Source organism: Notamacropus eugenii, chromosome 4 (genome assembly GCF_028372415.1).
Source record: "Notamacropus eugenii isolate mMacEug1 chromosome 4, mMacEug1.pri_v2, whole genome shotgun sequence".
Lineage (NCBI taxonomy): Eukaryota > Metazoa > Chordata > Mammalia > Diprotodontia > Macropodidae > Notamacropus > Notamacropus eugenii.
Window position 1 is genome coordinate 158,562,427 of NC_092875.1, and position 18,829 is coordinate 158,581,255.

Here is an 18,829-nt window from a genome sequence, read left to right on the forward strand (position 1 = left end):
TATCCTGAAGTCTTCTGGTGGTGTGGTAAAGCCTGTAGAGCCCTCCAAATAATATTTTCAAATGCATAAACTAAGATATGTATCATTATAAAAGAAACAATTATATAGAAATAGGCATCAAATATAAACAAACAAGTTCATGGATGCCAGGTTAAGAAATTTTTGACCTACAGCTAGCCTTCTTATGCTGACCATCTCTAGGTGCAGATTGCAGTTAAATTGCTGGCATGTACCTGAAAGCTTTCCAGCTTGATAGGACCATTTTAGCCTGCAATAATCCAGCATCACCTTGAACATCACGACAAGGCATTAGAGTAGGACTTACATTAACATAGTAAAGTTTTCACACAAAACATTTTACTTTAAAAATCCAGATGAAGAGATTAGGGCCTACGTGAGAAATAAGCTCTGACTCTACTCAAGTCAAAGGCCATATGAAGACTAGTGGAAGGACCTGGGGATGTAGAAGAAATACAACAGTCATGTTCAAATATTTGGCTACTGTCATATGGAGGGTGGTATTAGATTTGACCTGCTTGGTACCAAAGGGCAGAACAGAGAATGGGTAGTAGAAATGGTAGTTAGATTTAGGTCCAATACAGGGAAAAACTTCCTAATCACAATGGAGTCCCCCCTTACTGGAATTCTATGCGCAGTAGGTCCTTGGATATGTTGTAAAAGCTGTTACTTTTAAGATAATTGTTAGACTAGATAGTCTCTGAGGTGCCTTCCAATACTGAGATTCCATAAAGCAATTAGTTATGAATCTAGTCTTAACAATTCTGTAAACATTTTGACAAGTGATTTCCAGGAGAATTTTTTAATTTTTTAAAAAATCATTTGATTATGGTTATATAAATATGGACTGTAATTGAGGGCAGTCCCATTTCTGTCTGGATCAGGTCAAATGTTAGCTTTTTTGTAGTATTTTCATCTGTATTGTAGTTTGAAATTTCTGTTCTGTAAGGAGTATGGATTATTGCTTTACAACATAAAAATGTCTTACCAGAAAACTGATTACAAGAACAATTTTTGATAACTAAACGGTAGGCATGATAAGTTTCTTCAATCTGTGTACATAAAAACATTTGATTTGTGCTTTTATTCTGTTCATAGCCATGAGAAGTATGTTTTTGTTTTGTGGGGAGTGGTGGGTGTGTGGGGTGGGTTGGGGAAGACCTCAGTGTCTTAAGGTTTCTGAAATGGGCTTTGAGTCAATCAAGAAGCATTTATTATGTGCCAGGCACTGTTTTGAGAAATAGACTTTTGAGTCTGCTTTTGATTGCTGTATTCAAGCTATGACTGGTATTTCATGTTTTGTAGGAGTTGAACTGTTGTTTTTCATGTTAACATGGTGTTCTAGAAGTGTTATTTCTGTTCAGTCTGCTTGCGGTTACTCTAGCTCATTATACAAACACTTTTGAAGTATATATGTAAAATGGAATAAACTTTTTTAGGTATTGAACTGAGAAAAAAGTATTTTCATTCTAAGATAAAAAGACAAAGGTTGGTAAAACTGAATAAGTGAGGGCAAGAGGGCCATTTCTTTTTTGTATGACTTTTAAAATTTATAAGTAGTTGTTGAATTAATGGGTTGTATTTGCCAAGTATTAAGTGGCTTCCTTGTTTTTCCTTATATACTGAAAAGAGGCTTTGGGAGTTTTCAGGATATAGCTTTTTAATTAAGATAGGTGTAGAACACTCATTTCATTCTGGCGCTTGGCAAGACCTTAGCATTCAGTTTACCCCAACAGTTTAAAAAATAATTTCTGGGGGAAGCTTCTGACAAAATTATAATGTTCTCTGGGTTCTTTCTAGACCAGGGTGAACTTGGATGGGGAAAAATACATCATTTCAGGATAATTGATTTCTTTTGTAATCTGATGTATTTTATTTTATGCATTTAAGAATGAAATTCTGAGAAAAAGCGTTCATGACACATACAAGGTTAAGAATCCCTTTTCTAGAGCAAATCTTTACAACCATGATCCCCCTCAGAATACATGAGCAAGGACTCACTGACAAGAAGCAGTGTAAGCCATAATCTTTTATAAATAACGTACTTTATAACTTCTGAGGGTTTTAATGCATTTTGGAGTTAATGGTTTTATTTTAAAAATTCAATTGGATAAAAAAAAGAACCTTTTTTGAATTATCTAAGCATGCAGGAAAAGCAGGACAATAATGAAACTTGTTCAAGTGCTTACTGAAATTCAGAACTTAGCATTCATAAGACACAACTGATTACTAGGAAGTAGACAAAATCATGGTTTTATGTCTGTATTTTAAAGTATAGGCACATGTGAAGACCATCAAAATTATCAGTTTAGATTAAATGCCTGTTCTCTGTACACTGGAGCCCAAGAAGGGCTTTACCATCACAGATGAAAACTAGAGATCTTTCTGATATTTTCAAAAATAACCTATTTTAGATGAAGTCCAGAGTGGCCCTACCTTAGAGCAAATTCTGTGTGGTAATTACATTTAGGCTTGTGTTGCACTTAACGAGGCCAAGACCATTTGCCAACAAATATATTACTTCAGTACTGTTTTTGTTAGAACATGGAGTCATGGGATCATAGACTTAGAGCTGGAAGGGACCTTAGAGGCCATCCAGTCCAGATGACTTGACTTGCTCAAGGTTATGCAGGCAGTAAGTAGCCCCATTATTTGAACCTAGGTCCTCTGACCCCAAATCCGTTTTCTTTCCACTGTACCATGATGCCTCCTGACTGATTATTGTTAATGTATTTTAAAAAAGTAATGTGACTTCAGTGTAAACAATTTCAAATAATTTCATATGATCTTTTGTAACTAGTTATGATGATATTAAAGATATCCAATATTAATTCTCTGACTCTAATTACTATATGTATGAAAGGAATTGCTATCTGTGTGTGGTGGCACTTTCCTGCAATCCCAGTTCCTGGGGAGGCAGGCAGAGGCTTTTGTACCTCTTGAGCTTGGGAGTTCTGAGCAGCACTGGACTAAAGCAGTTGGGTGTTTGCACTAAGCCCAGTTTCAAGGTGGTGACCTTGTGGGATCTAAAGAGGGTGAACCAACCAGTCTGGGATAGAAATGAACAAGTATAAACCTCCCATGCTGATCAGGGGTGAGGTCAGGCTAGGGAGAGGCCAGCCCTTGGACTTCCAGATGCGGACAAGAAAGGGAAACTCAAAAGGCATTGCCCTAAATCCATGAGTTAAATTTGACACTTAAGTAAAAGGTAAGTGCATACATTTGATTTCTTTAATACTAATAAACAGCTGTGAGGTAGATACTGTTTTTATTGTGTTTTCTACAGAAGAAATGAAAATCTTTGTGTTGAATTTTTCCTTACACACTCTTTCCCCTCAAAAGAAGTCTTTCCAAGGAAAAAAAATATTGTAGACAATTATTTATAAGCAAAGGTTTATTTGGAACACTGTTATAAAGCTAAATTAATTATAGCAACAGAGCATATCCAAAGATGATAGCTATCCCCAATCTCATAAAGCCTTGTACACTTTGTCAGGCAAACAGCGCCTGTCTTCCTATTAAGTTTACCTAGTTAAGTGTAACTAATTAAACAACTAATAGAGAAAGTTGCCTACCAAGTCCATGTGTTAAAAGGCACATATTCTATGACATAGTACATGTCTTTAAAACATTGATGGAGACAGTTTTGTAAACAATATAATTTCCATTTGGGATAAAGATACTTAAATGTACATCTAAATATGAAAATACAGAAAATGATTTAATGCAGTAAAGTGTCTGAGGTTAACTCCATTCCTAAGTGCAGCACTGTTCAAAAATTTTTATAGTTTAACTCAGTATAACAATTACAATTAAACGCTTTTAGAAGCAAACTATTACAAAGTCCATATGATTGCAATAAAGTGACAGATCCATTGTGGATGTTCCTAGGTTGAAGCACTTGGCAGCACCTGTCCAGAAACAAAATAAAAGTGTGGGGTAACTGTACAGATACAAACAGATTTTACTTTTGCTCAAAAGATTCAGAATAGTTTTATAAGATCCATACTAAGGCTGAGTACAGATTGCATCTATTTAATGTAAAATAGCTTTCTTGTGTAGTACCTCATCTGAAGCCTTTAGTGGGGCTCTCAAGTTATAAGGAGGTGTTAACTGGCTGTAAAAGTTTTAACCAGGTATTAAGATATAGGTGTAAACATCCACAATGTTGTTAAAAAAAAAAGATAATGCTGAAGAAACCAACCTTTATGAAAAGTTGGGGAAATTGTAGAGTTACTCTGAGTGTGGATGTCTGTATTTCTGCAATAACCTAGGGCCTCCTATCTGTGTTTTGTGTGTAGACCAATCTCGTTCCTGGAGATTTCCTTGAAGAGTGCTCCCCTATGCCCTAGAGTCTAGGTAGTCAAGGAATAATGAAATATTCTAAAGAAAACAGAAACAAGGCTTCATTGAGGGAAAAAAGGGTCTGATAGGGAAAAAGGGAAATTTGACCCTTGTCAGGATTATGGAAAAGAGAAGGAAAAGGAGAGCTGTATTATTAGAGATGGACATACTTGAGGTTTTTCCTAAACAGGACAGAGCTAGATGCTGCTCATTTTCCTTAGAACAGGCACAGAAGCTATCAGATAAGCTCACCCAGTAAGGTTGTGGAAAAATCAAAGAGAAGTAGTTAGTAGACTCTTTGCAGTTCTTTGTTAACATGATAACTACAACTGAGAAGTCACATGTGTCTTTGCAGAGTAATTGTGTATTCCAGATTCTTGTATCCAAGACACAAGAGAAAACTTTCCAAGACATAACAGAGGATGACAACTATTTCTAAGGCAATCATCTGGATACAAATGACACTAAAAAAGTATTGTCAATGATTAGGAAGTCTTAAACAGGTCCCAGGAATACAGAAAAGAGGATAGCTTAAGAAGTTAGTGTTTGAGAATGAGACTTTAATTTCTACATCTTGGCTTAAAGTACAGGGGTGACACTTCTGACTGGAGATGGGAATGCATTGAATAAATGGTGGTAAGAATGTGTTTAGTGGGTATCTTGCAAAATTTAATCAAAAGGGCTTTAAGCAAAGAAGGATTGGGGAAGAAAATTCTATTCCCCACCCCCTTCACTCCTGGGCAGATAAAGAATGGCTACAATGGTGGAAGATTAACATTTGAGGCACCTAGAAGTAAGCAGGAGACAAAATCCAAGGACTCCTCTCTCAGCCTCCCATAGCATTCCCCAGCCCTCTTCGCTGAAAACTTTATCTTGTATTTCGCTGAAAAAAACCTGAGGGTATTTGCTCAGAAGCTTCCTCTTCTTCTGAACACTCCATCTCACATCACTCAGATACCTTCTACCATTATCTCCTTTTTCATCTGTCTCACATAAAAAGATGGCCCTTTTCCTGGCAAGGCAAACCTCTCTACTCTACATGGACAGGTGATCCCATTCCATTCCATCTTCTCCAGCAAATTAACCCATCTATCATCTCCATTTCTTCAATCTCTCTCTGCCTACTGTCTTGCAAACATGTCCATGTCTCAGTCCATCTATCCCTGCTAGCAGTTCTTTCACATCTCTTCTCCCGTTTGTGGATAAGCTCCTTGAGAAGGCAATCTGCAGTTAATGCCTCTGCTTTGTTTCCTTTCTCCTAACTCTTCAGTCTGGGTTCTGATCTCATCATTCAACTGCTTTCTAAAAAGGTTATCAATGGTTTCTTAATTGACAAATTTAATGGCCTTTTCTCAATCCTCATTCTTCTTGATTTCTCCTGAGTCTTTGACTTTCTTGGCCATTCTTTTCCTTGATACTCTCTCTAGGATTCTGTGACATTACTTTATCCTGGTTCTCTTCCTACCTATGTGATTGTTCCTCAGTCTTCTTTGCTGGATCTCAGCTATTAACTCTGGATTTTCTCCAGAGCTGTTCTGTCCTCTTCTGTTTTCCCTCCATAACATTTCACTTGCTCATCTCATCAGGTCCTATGGATTCATTTATCATTTCTGTGCTGGTGATTCTCAAATCTACTGTCTTAACCATAACTTCTTTTCTTTATTTCCAGTTTAACATCTCCAAGTGTCTACTAGACAGCTCTAACTGAATGTCTTATGAATAAACATCTTGGACTTAACATGTCCAAAGTTGAATTCATCTTCTCATACCTACCCCCCATCTCCCAACCTTCTCTCTTCCTAACTTTTCTATTATATTCAAGGGAACCAAAGTCTCCCAGTCACCCAGCCTTGCAATTTAGGTAAATTCCTTGCCTGCTCATTTTCTTACCCCTCCTCCATTATGTTGCCAAGGCCTAGGATCTCTCTCTCTCTCTCTCTCTCTCCATATCTTCACCTCTAGGCTTCTTTTAAGTCCCCACTAAAATTCTCTATTCTGTAAGAAACCTTTCCTGATCGCTCTCAATTGCAAGTGCCTTTCCTCTGCTGATTATTTCCACTTTATCTTGTTATCTACCTTGTCTGTACATAGCTGTTTGTATACTGCTTATCCCACTATACTGGGAGCTTGTCTTTTTCCTTTCTTTGTAAACCCAGAGCCTAACAGAGTGCTTGGCACATAACACGTGCTTCATGCTTATTGACTAATTGACTGGAAGGAGCTGAGAGTGAAACTAATAGCTCCAAATGTCTATACATACAAGTGCCCTAACAGGTAACAAACGAACTAGGGGTTCTCATACAAGATGGCAAATTTAACCTCAGAAATCACTGAGACTTTCTGGAATAAAAACTATGACTAATGCCTTTTGATGGGTTTAACTTATTCAGAAGAAATACAAAAGGCAAAATGGGATGGCATAGCACTGTACAAGAAAAACGTATAAATTAATGAGGATATCCAGGAACTAGAAGAACAAAGCATGGAACCATTTGAATAAAGGTCAGTGGAGGAATAAACAAAAGGTTTTTTCAGTGAAATGTAGATCAACAGAGAGGAAAGAGATAAGTCTGGGAAGCAGGTCAAAGGTCATTCAAAGGCATGATAAAGTTGTAATGAAAGATAATTATCCAGACATTTGTTGGATTTTAAAAAAAGGAATAGGAAAGTCTCAAGAATGAACTTACGAAAACACAAAGAAACAGTTCCAATGAAGATGTCTACAGAGTCTGATGGACTGCCATTACAACTTGAGACTAAAAAAATAATTATACAGAAGGTGAATATAAAAGCATGCCATGGTCTTGTAAAAATCTTGTCAGAAATGCTAAAGCTCAGAATGAACTGGTGTTGGCAAGAGAAACTGAGGACAATGCAAAGGATTTGTTTAGATGTACTGGAAGAAAAGACTAAAGAAAAGAAAGGGCTTGGGACAAAAGGGGCTGTGTGATAACAAATGAGTTTCATTTGCCTTCTGACAGGATAACTAAAAAAGAGCAGATGATGAGAATATTGAGGCTACAGGTTTTCTGATGAAATATTTCTATCATTCTTGTGGAGAAGTCAGAGAAATGTAGACTAGGCGGTAACAGTAATGAATGGATTCAGAACTGGTACGGTAGTCAAATTCAAAGAACGGTTGCTAATGGATCAATGTCCACATGACAGGAAGTAGCGACTGCAGTACCTCCAAAATCTGTGATTAGTCCTGAACTATTTAGCTTTTTTATTAATAACTTGAACAAAGCCCAAAGTGTATTTACTTCAAGTCTTACAAATCTTACTAAAAGGACTTTAAATGAAAAGGAAGGGAAATGGGGAAGTTATGCCTAAATATATCCAACTTGGAAATAGAACACAGATTCCCACTACCACCCCTGCCTGCCACCCCACCAGGATCCTGAGATTTTTTTCAGGGGATCCTCAAGGTCAGAATTATTTTTCATAACAATGTTTAGATATCTTAATAATTAATATGGTAAATATCAAAATACAAGCCATATAAAAAGCTTTCTAGAGGGGACCTAAATAGTTTTTTAAGAGTGTAAAGAGATCCTGAGATCAAAAATTTGAGTAGGAAGAAAAACATCAGTAGAGCCATCCAGAAATTTGTTGGAGATGAAATCAAAGAAAAAAAATTTAGTTTTGGATGTCTACATAGAAAATTACAAAATATGCATAACATTTTGGGTGAATTAGAGATCCTAATGCAAGGAAGCAAATTTCACATCACAAGAATCAATGAGACTTGGTGGGGTGGGACCCATGATTGGAATATGATTCTAGAAGAGTATATTTTAAGAAATCAGGATAGGTAAAATGGTTTTTTTGTGGGGGTGGACAAAGGGGGAAGGGAAAGGGTAAAAGGGAGGAGAGTAAGAAACCCTATTACAAAGATAGGCTTATCTGAATAAATACAGGAACCAGAGAGGGAAGGATGGTGGAGCTCTGTAATGAGAGAGTATTTTCACTGCAGCACACTACAGACTATGCACATATGCACAGGAATAACCTGGAAAACATCAAAATCTTGTCTAAGAAGTATGATTTAGATGACAGAGCTGCTCTATTCTTAATTTGCTTCTGTTTTCTCTGGGAAGGAATATTATCTTTGAACTGAAAAAATTTGAACAAAAATGGCTAATAGGAAGTTGAAATTCAGTATTATTAGGGATCTGTCCTAAAGAGAGCTATCCTTGGTAAGATCAAATCACCAGGTACAGATCAATTACTATAACTCAGGGCAATAGAAGGAAGACCTGGTGGATGTGACTGCTGTACTACACCACTGAAATGTCATGGCAAACAGGAAAGTTGCCTCAAGCTTAGAAAAGTACAAAGGTCCTGATTTTCAGAAAAGGGAAAAGAAAATGATATCTTCAAAATATAACTCAGAGTCTAACTTGGATTCCTGGAAATACTCTACAACATATTATTAGGATAGTTAACTAAGGACAACTAAGAAAGGAAACAGTAATCACAAAGAGCCTACTTCATTAATTACAGTTAATAGCAGATAAATTCCATTTTTGAGTTACCAGATCAGGGAAATGGTGTAGTTATATTTTGACTAGATCTTAGCAAACCAATTGACAAAATGCTTCGTGCTATTTTTGTGGACGGGATACCTCTAGGTTAAATGATAGTTTGGTTAGGTGGATTTGGACCTGGTGGAATGGCTGGACTCATCAATGGCTCAATGATGTGAACATCTTGACAGTATATCCCAAAGACCTGCACTCAGCCCTCCTCTGAGTTTATATGTTTTTTAAAATCAAGATTGTGGATAAAGACACAGATAGCAACCTTATCAAGTCTAATAAGATAAAATGTTAACAGAGATAAATGTAAAGTTTTATCTTGGTACAATCATCCTATTTTACCAGTATGATATGGAGTTTACCTAACAAAGATGGGGGGGGGGATTATGGACAACAAGCTCAATGAGTCAGCAGTAGGATATTAAAAAAAAAAACAACAGACCTGTGTTTTAATTGGTAGAGGTAAATTCTTGTGAGGGAAAATCTGCTTTGCAATTTAAAGTCTTAGAGATTGCCTAGTCTGCTGAGAGATTAAGTAATTTGCCCAGAGTCACAAAGCCAGCAGGAGCTAGAGGTGGGAAGAGAAGAGATATTTCTGATTCCCAGGCTAGCTCTCTATTCACTATCCCACATGGGAGTCTTCAGCAATTTTATATGATGGCCAGAAACACTGAAATTTACTGAAAGGTCACAATCTGGGATTTCATCAATATGTGGAATTTCTAGTGTAGAAACTTCTTCCATCAATGCAGATAAAAAAATTGGTGCCTTTTAAGCCTATAGCAAATTGGTAAGTAATCACTAATATTAATATAATGCTTTAGAGATTGTAAAAAGCTTTACATATATTTCATCTCATTTTTATCCTCACTACAACCCTTGGAGGAAGGTATTGTCACTATTGCAATTTTATAAATGAGGAAAATGAAGCACAGAGAGGTTTAGTGACTTGCTCAGGGTCACCCAGCTGTCTGAGGTAGGATTTGGAAAAGTCTTCCTCCAAGTCTAGTACTCTATCCACTGTGACACCCAGGTGCTTCTAGGTGTAAGCTTAGGTGGCGTGGTCACACAGCCAGTATATGCCAGAGTCATTTCTTTAACCAGTTATTCTACCTCCAGAGCTGGCCCTCTATCTACTTACTATATGTTAGGCTACAATAATGAAAACAAGTATCCAGTACAGGGACTTAGCCTTGGTCAAACTGCATCTTTTTCAGATCTGGGCATCAAATTTATGAAGGGTGCTAAGTAGCTACAGAGTCTGGAGAGGCGCAACTACGATTTGGATGGGCTGCTAAATCTTGGCACATTGAAAGAAAGTGAAGGAACTGGGGCTGTTTATCTTGGAAAAGAACAGACAGTGTAATTTCTTAAAGTATTGGAAGTACTGTCACGTGGAGGACGGATTGGACTTGTTCTATCTGACCCTAAAAGATAAAACTAGGAACAACAAGCAAAAGATACAAACAGGGAGATCATAGGCTTGATATATGATGAAAACTGTAATAATCAAAGCTATCCTAAAGTGGATAGGCTGCCTTGAATGCAAGTGGATTCTTTTTCGCTAGAAATTATCAACCAATGGCTGGGCACCTGTCAGGTATACTGTCGAAAGAATTCTTACTCAGGTCTGTTAGGCTACATGTCTCCTGATTTCCTTTCCAACTCTTGAGGTTCTGTGCTTCTATGATTCACAATGAACAGCCATGGAATTGAAATAATATCAATTTCATAGTTTTCCTTTTCCCCAATTTCATTATATAGATTACCCTGGGAATAAAGAATTTCTCCATTTTATTTTGTCTTGCATATAAGGGCTAAAAAACAAACAAAAAACCTTGCTAAACTTAATTTACTATAAGCAGAGTTAAATCCTTTTATTCTCCCACAAAAATCAAAGACTTGTTAGTATATTGATGTTTTAGACAGCATGCTCTCTATATATGCATCTCTCTACTAGTTGAATTAGATGAACTATAAAGGCCATTCCTATTCTCAAATCTAACAACTGTTAGTGGTTTTTCACAGCATAATGGAGTATAAATTTTAGTAACCCTAAGAACTCTGGAGTTGAAATAAACATAAATGAGAGGCTATTAGCACTTTACTATGGGTAATTTGACAGGCTAGATTTGAAACATATTCTTCACTAGGAAATGTTTCTGAAATTCAAAATATATATGTATATGTATTTTACATACACAGTATTCCACAGATCTGTGATACTGCTGGTAGTGGCATGCCCTTCACTGATACACACTCCAGAGTCTCGATGTGAAAGATCCTTCCTTTTGGAGTTGCTATGGTCACAGTCTTACACACCCTGGCAAACCTGGTCATGAGCCTCTCCCAATTTAGCTCCTATACTCAAAGTCTCTTCAGATTGGCAGAACGTGACAGGGCTTGTCCTTGAATAGTGTGCTCTCTAAGAGCTCAGTGAAACCTTCATACAAAGATGAGGCAGAAAAGGATTTTAGTGAAGGGAATTAAAAATCAATTATTTTAAATTTCCCTCTTGTAATGATAACAAAATAGAAGAAAATCAAAACTTATGAAAAATAGCTTTTCAACTCATTTTAACAAATATCCATCAAATGCTTAATATGTGTAAGGCCCTGGCCTATATACTGGATTTACAAAGACAAAAACTAAATTAAATATAAGTACTACAAAATAATTTCAAGAAGGAGTAAATACTAATAAATAATGAGATGATTAATGGATTCCTCTAGGAGAGAACCTCACCTGGGCTTTGAAGGAATCTAGGAGTTTTAAGAGGAAGATGAGAAAAAGAGTGTATTTTAGACATGGGAAGGGCCACCTGTACAAAAGAAGAGAGATTTAAGATGGAAGGAAACTGGCTAATTTGCCTAGTATGGAGTGTTTATCAAGGAAAGTAACATGAAATACAACTGGAAATGTAGTTGGGAACCGAGTGTGGAAGGTTTTAGATGACAAACTAAGGAAAATGTGTTTCATCCTATAGGCAAGAGGAAGTTTTCAGTAAAAATTTTCAGGAGCAGATGCTATGGTCAGCTTTTTTAATTTTAGTAATAACTGTTTGATAACTGTGTAAATGATATATGGAAGAAGGATGGAACAGAGGCAGAAATGGATGTAGGGGAAAATATGAATTCCATTTTGGATATGTCAAATTTGAGATGCTTATCATACAGTGAGGTCGAACTGTCCAACAGGCAGTTACAGTAGCATGAAAATTGGGAGTTCATGAGAAAAATTAGGCTTCAAAATAGAAACTAGGGAGTCAACAGCATGGAGAGGATAACTAAACCCAGTGGAGTTGCTGAGATCCTCAAGAGAGGGTATCTCAAGAAGAGAAGGCGGCGCAGGGCAGAACCTACATGTATTTAGGGAGTGGGAACATGATGATTATCTAGCAAAGGACAATGAATAATAGTCAGACAAAAGAGAACTAAGGGATATCATGGAAGGAAAGAAAAAACAAAGAGCATCCTGATGGCTGACAGCATGAAAAGCTACTAAGAGGTCTGGAAGATGGGGGACTGAAAAAAGGACATTGGATTCAGGACTGAAGAGATCACTGCTAATTTAGGAAAGAACAAACAGTTTTAGTCAAGTAGTGGGGTCAAAAGTCAGAATAACATGAATTATAAAGTGAGTGAGAAATGAGAAAGTAAGGACAATGAGTTTGGGCAATCTTCTAGGAGTTCATGAGAAGAAAAAGAAGAATATATATCTATATATATGTGTGTGTGTGTATATTTTATATATATATATATATATATATATATATATATATATATAGAGAGAGAGAGAGAGAGAGAGAGAGAGAGAGAGAGAGAGAGAGAGAGAGAGAGAGAGAGAGAATTTAAGAAGCATTTGCTAGTAAAGAATATATTTTAAATCTAGCCTGTCAAATTACCCAAAGTAAGGTACCATTAATAGCCTCTCATTTATGTTTATTTCAACTCCAGAGTTCCTAGGTTTTAAAGTTTTTACTGAACTGTTATACATTATGCTGTGAAAAACAAGGATCCACTAAAAAATTGTTGGATTTGATAGTAGGAATGGTCTTTATAGATCATCTAATTCAATTAGTAGAGAGATGTATGTATGGAGAGCATGCTATCTAAAATAGCAATATACTAGTTAAGTCTGATTTTTGTGGGAGGAAAAAGGATTTAACTGTGCTTATAGTAAATTAAGTTTAGCAGGGTTTTATTCCTTGGAGAAACTCCAAGGAATTCCTCTATTTCCAGGGTAGTCTATATAATGAAACTGGGGAAAAGGTAAACTATGAAATAGATATTAATTCAATTTGAAGGCTGCTCATTATGAATCATAGAAGCACAGAACCTCTAATAATCTGAGGGAACAGCAGGGTCAAGTGAAAGTTTTTTAGGGATGGGAAATGCTTGGTAGCCGAGAAGGAACTAGTGGATAAAGAGAAACTGAAACTGAGAGAGAGGGGTCTAGACATAAGGAGGAAGGATGAAGAGAGCAAGTAGAAGGGTTAGACTGGTGAAGATAAGGACTGCCTTTTCACCAGAGCCTAGCGTAGCAGAGAACAGGGCATGAAGAAGAGGAGTTCGGAGGCATATTGATAGAATACTGAGATATGACAGTAAAATAGGAGGTGAGGTGCTCTTGTGAAGTAAAGGTGGGGGTACAGGAGGTTTGAAAGGAGAGAAGGAGATCTGAAATAGCCCTTGTGTAGTGTGATAATTAGGGAAGAATAAAAGCATTGCTGTGTAATAGTAAAGGCCCACATGAGGTGATGGAAAATAAATATGGAGTTAATCCCATAAACCTAGTTCCCCTTAATCCTTTTTCAAGGGGTTTTCAACAGTAAACAAACAATACAAGAAGTCAACAGGCCAAGAAATTCAAGGGTAGCTAATAGTGGATGATCAAAAAAGGTCAGCTATGAATGGAAAGCGGACCAGAGTGGGCCCTTCCACTGAATCCAAACTTCATAGAACAAATCCCCTTACTAAAAGGATTTGTTCTGTAAAACTTGGACTCAAAGGGTCATACCTGAGGACCTGGAGGGCCACATGTAGCCTTGAAGTCACAGATTCTCCACCCCTGGGCTAGAAGAACAGGGAGGGGTGAAGTAACTGGAGTTCTTGGTGCAGACCAAGCATAGGTTTAGTCCAGTGAGGTGAAAACGATATTGAAGGATAAGGTGTCATGACTCAAAAGCCAATTTTCAGATTTCTGGATCATGGAGTTTAAACAGTTATGGCTGATGGTCAGAAGAAAGCTCTGATCATTCCTCAACGTAGCTTATGTGGGGTAAAGATGGAGGTATTAAGGCTGGGGGAACATAAACATGTATTGAAGGCAAAGGCTGAGGTTGGAAAGGAAGAGTTTTCAGAAAGGCTTAATGATATTTTTTCCTTGTTGTAGGTTAAAATGTCTAGATTTGATAACAAGGTATTCCACTAAATTTAAGACAGGTAAAGTAAAGGAAAATTGGAGTCAAGCCCCCAGTCAGAAGCAATACCTTCTTTAGATGATTGTCACCTTCCTGGGTTTTTTTTCTCACACTTTCCAGTTGTGTCAAAGAGTGGAAGCTGGTTGGTTTCTCATTTCCATCAGCAGCTGTTAAGCTACAGTCCTGTAGGCTCTTCAGAAGTTCCATTAACTTCTGTTTTTCCACCTTTGCCTGTTCTAGCTCCTGAAGGAACTGTGTGTTAGCTGCTATGAGAGACTGCACACTGGACATCATTTGGGACACCTGACTCTTAGTGAGTAGAACAAAAAAAAAATAGCAATAGAAATCTTGGTATTAAATTTAGGAAAGAGCAGATTTATATTTATAGTCAGAATACAATGAAGGATAAGAATCAATTCATTTTGTCTTGATTCTAATGATAGAAATAAAGGTTTTTCTTACGCTTTTAAGGCCATTTTTATTAATTCATTTTATCATGAAAAGACTTGTTTAGTGTAATTCTCAAACCAACATATATGTAGAATCTTGGCAGAAATCAGTATAATCTGCTCACTGGGATTCTAACCAAACTCATACAGCATTCCCAAAGGAATTCTCATGTATGGATGAACCCAAACTTAAGGAACATCTTCTCTAAGTTTATATCCTTTGCAAATAGCCTATCAACATGTTGGTTATTTAAACTTTTCACAAAGCACAGTAAGAGCAAAGGCACTAATTGCTAATTTTTCATGAATGGAACTTAAAATCACTTTTAGTTTTAGTGAACCTAAGGAAAAATGGAATTCAGGGGAGAAATCAAACAAATGTGAACTGACAGCTCTCAGATTCACGGAATCCTAGACTGCTTTCCTGGCTAACTAGTCCACTACATATTTTTACAGTGAGACACTGGGAGAATGTATTCTTCCTGAAGAGAATCCATCAACAAGCATTTCTTAAGCCGGGCATTGTGGTGATACAAAGAGAAAAATGAAATCATGTCTTCAAGAAGGCTGCATTTTATTGGAACTGAAAGGCAAAGTTGCCAATTAAGCACCATTACAGGAAAGTAGCTCAGGCTTCTGTAGGCTGTGAGCTTCCTTTATCAAGCAGCAGGAGTAGTAGTTGTTGTTCATCCTTCAATTTTCAAAACCAATCAGATAAGATCTGTTCCTCTCTCCAGTAGGGAAGTAGTATAGCTTTCTGAAAGATCAGCAATACTATAGGTGTGTCTTACAGAGGAGGACTGCTCAGTGTCACCGGATGGGTAACTTAGATAACATTCTTGGAGCTCCTCTAAACCCTTTGACTGGATTTTTGTAGATGAGCCAAAACCAAACACTGAAAGCATGTCATGTCACATAGGTACAAAATATTTTGAAGCAATTGGGATTTGGTTTAGAAATATAAAATGTTTGAAGCTTAAACCAAAGCTTTGTTGCTTCAAATCAAACCTTCCATATACTGAAAAATGGGTAACAGTGAAATCTATCTCTGGTTGAATTGCAGTATATCTGAAATATGAAACAGAAATTCAGTCTTTCAATTTCATTGTAAGGTAGAAGGTTACAAGGTATTACAGATCAGACAAAATAAGGTAACTAAATTTAATAAGACAAATGTAAGATAATTTAATGCTTATCTAGAGGGGATGGTTGGTTTCTGACTGAATGATTTCTCTCCTTACCCTCTTGTGCAGTCTCCTGACTCCAAAGCCATTAGCAGACAACAGAGGTAATAAATTATTAATATGTTAAGAAGGCACAAAGACATGCTACCATTTTGTCAATCAGGTTTTTCTTGAGTGGACTAGAAGGGAGAAGGCTATTGGCTAGGGGAAGATTGGTCATGACTCTGATAATTCTTAAAACACTGAGCCTACCATCTCTGGGATGAGTATAGGCAGGGAACAGGCTGGGGGAGCAGACCTTTGCACCTAAACCAGAGTGAAGAAGAGCGAAAGAAGGAAAGAACCACGCCCCCTACCTTCAGATATGGCCCTCTGCATCAGAGTCTGCATCCAGTAGGGAACAGACTCGCATTTGATACACAGATATGGATTCAAAAAGGCAGTGACTACAGGTTGGAAACAGAAACATATTTTTCAGAGAGACACAGAGAGGCAGCAAGGAAGCAGCTTCAAGGAATTGACCAAGAACAGAAGGGAGTGCTAGTCCTGGCACCTGAAAGTAGATCGTTGCCAAGCAGCATGCTCCGCAGAGGCAGAAACTTCAGGGGCAGCTGTGATTGGGGGGGAGGGGGAGGAGGGAAAAAAAGTAGATATATATATACATACACACATATACACAAACACACACACACAAACAAAACCCCACCTATGAAAGAGGTACCCTTTCAGCACAGACTGGGGCTCATAGGAGGTGCTTAACTAATTCTGGAGTAGTGATAGCAGTTACAGTTACCTTTAGTTCTACAATTTTATTTTGCAGAAGACTTTCTTTTTGTGCCAAATGCCGCTTCTGTGAATCCAATCTAGATGCCACCTCATACATTGCCTCTTCTATTCTGTCTATCTTCTCTGATCTAAAAAAGTTACTCATTTTAATAGTCTATTTTCCATTTAAAACACATTAGATATGCTCTTGCTTTACAGATTGCACATATTAATCTTTAAAAAAAAACCCACAACAACAATGTGAATGTAATAACCAATAACAGCAGTCTGGGTGAGTGGGGATAGAAGGGAAATACTGCTTATGTTCAGGCCAACACTGGACATTTCCTTTTAGGAAAGAAATTAAATTCAGACAAGTGGCTCCATATCAGGTAGACTACTATAGCAGCCTTTTAATTTTTAAACAGCTGGCTAACATGTACTGAAAAGTCTTCTACATGTTGCTTTTTGTAAAATGGCAATGAATTTGTATCATCAATTTGCTATATTTGTTAGTTTTATACTTGTGCCTATAAATTTGCTCTTTTTAGAGCATAAAACATCCGATGTCCCAATCTTAAAAAGTGCTTTGTTTCACCACCACCATTTTTCGTAGGACCCTGAGACTTAAGGCTTTAAGAATAGAGGTAATGATGAGTTACCTCACTGAAAAGGAACTAAATTGAGGAAAACAAGAAAGGACAACTGCATGAGGTAGAAAGGAAAGACATTACCAACGTTTAGCTGCTAAATACATTTAGAACTAAAATTTATGATTTAATTTTTGATGGTTCTTTGAAAGGGAGTGGAAATAGATGGTACAGTAGCATCAGAGGGGAAGTTAACTCATCTCTTGCTGCATTTTCTAGGGTTTAGGTTAGAATTCAAAGTGGATAGAAGGGAGAGCAGGCCATCAGTGTTTGCTTAAGAGTGTCTACACCACCACTTACTGGGAAAGTACGGGAAGTGAATCCAATGGTGAAAAATCAGATTTGGTGGGGTAGACTAGCTAAATGTGGTTTGGAGAGCAAGGCAAGGGACAGGTTAGGGAAAAAATTTCTAAATTAAAAAAAAAGCAGGTATAAGATGGAGAAATGATCAAGAATAGACATTCATCACTTAGAAAGAATTGAATAAGTATAGGAAAGATAGCATCTGAGGGACAAATAAGGAAAATAATTATAACATGTCTATGGGTTTTCCTCCACAAACACAAACAAAATAATTAGGAATATATGAAGAATAAGGAAAAAAAGGTATATTCTTACTAAATATCAGAAAATATGACTCAATGACTCAGAGAGCTAGAAGTTTTAAACACCATTCTGCTAACAACATTATGTGGCTTTAGGCAGCTGATGTAATGTCCAGAGGATATTATCTTCAAAATGTAACAGCAATACAAAGTGCTCTATGTAGTTGCACTTCACACTGAGGAAAAAATTATCTAAATGCATTTTTCAAATAACTCATTTATGCAGTGCCTTCAAGTTATGAAGCCAGCGAGTATTTAAGTGCTTCCAATGTGCTGAGCAGTATGCTAATTTTGGGGATAGCAAAGGAAGTAAAAATACCCCCTGCCTTGAAGGAACTCACATTCTAATGTGGGAGGGCAGGGGGTAAAGAAGAGAGCATGCACATAACCGTGTGCCAACAAGAGAAATACAGTAAAATATAAATATAAATGTTCAAGTCTGAGTATAGTTTCCAAGTTTAGATACACATTAAATTCTTCCAGTGTTTTCTTTCTAAATCAAATGAATATAGTTTGTCATTTTTAAAGTTGAACCAAGGGTTTGTCTCTTGGACTGGATGTTGTGCAGAAAATTTCTACAAAACACAAGTCCTGCTGCAGCAGAGACAAATTTGTTATTGCCAGAATCAGCAAACTAGAAATAAAGCAAAGCTGTTGGAAGGAAAGAACCTTGAAAATACATTTTAAGATATACTTTTAACAGCTTGAACATTGCAATTCACACATGCTGGGACTGCCCTGGAAGAAATGATGAATTCCTGACTCCGTTCAAGTTGAAGAGATAGTGCCAATAATCACTAGCAGGCTTGTAGGGTAAGTCTATACTTTCTTTACCTGAAATAAGGCATTTC

The 18,829-nt window shown here is 37.1% G+C and overlaps 1 protein-coding gene across 28 annotated transcripts in view; it reads right to left on the reverse strand.

Annotated features, from left to right (window-relative positions):
* Positions 1-3,397: 3,397 nt before the first annotated feature.
* LOC140500715 (E3 ubiquitin-protein ligase NRDP1-like) overlaps positions 3,398-18,829 on the reverse strand; it is a 49,240-nt gene continuing 33,808 nt past the window's right edge. For 19 of the 28 annotated variants that reach the window (XM_072603526.1, XM_072603518.1, XM_072603522.1 and 16 more), the window contains 3 exons: positions 16,752-16,872; positions 14,395-14,634; positions 3,398-3,929 (listed from right to left, as the gene is read on the reverse strand). In XM_072603526.1, the coding sequence (XP_072459627.1) occupies positions 3,906-3,929; positions 14,395-14,634; positions 16,752-16,872 (385 nt within the window). In that variant the 3' untranslated portion in view covers positions 3,398-3,905. Of the gene's footprint in view, positions 3,930-14,394; positions 14,635-15,331; positions 15,843-16,751; positions 16,873-18,829 lie in introns of those variants that run through there. The other 9 variants (XM_072603535.1, XM_072603534.1, XM_072603527.1 and 6 more) reach the window with 4 other exon arrangements.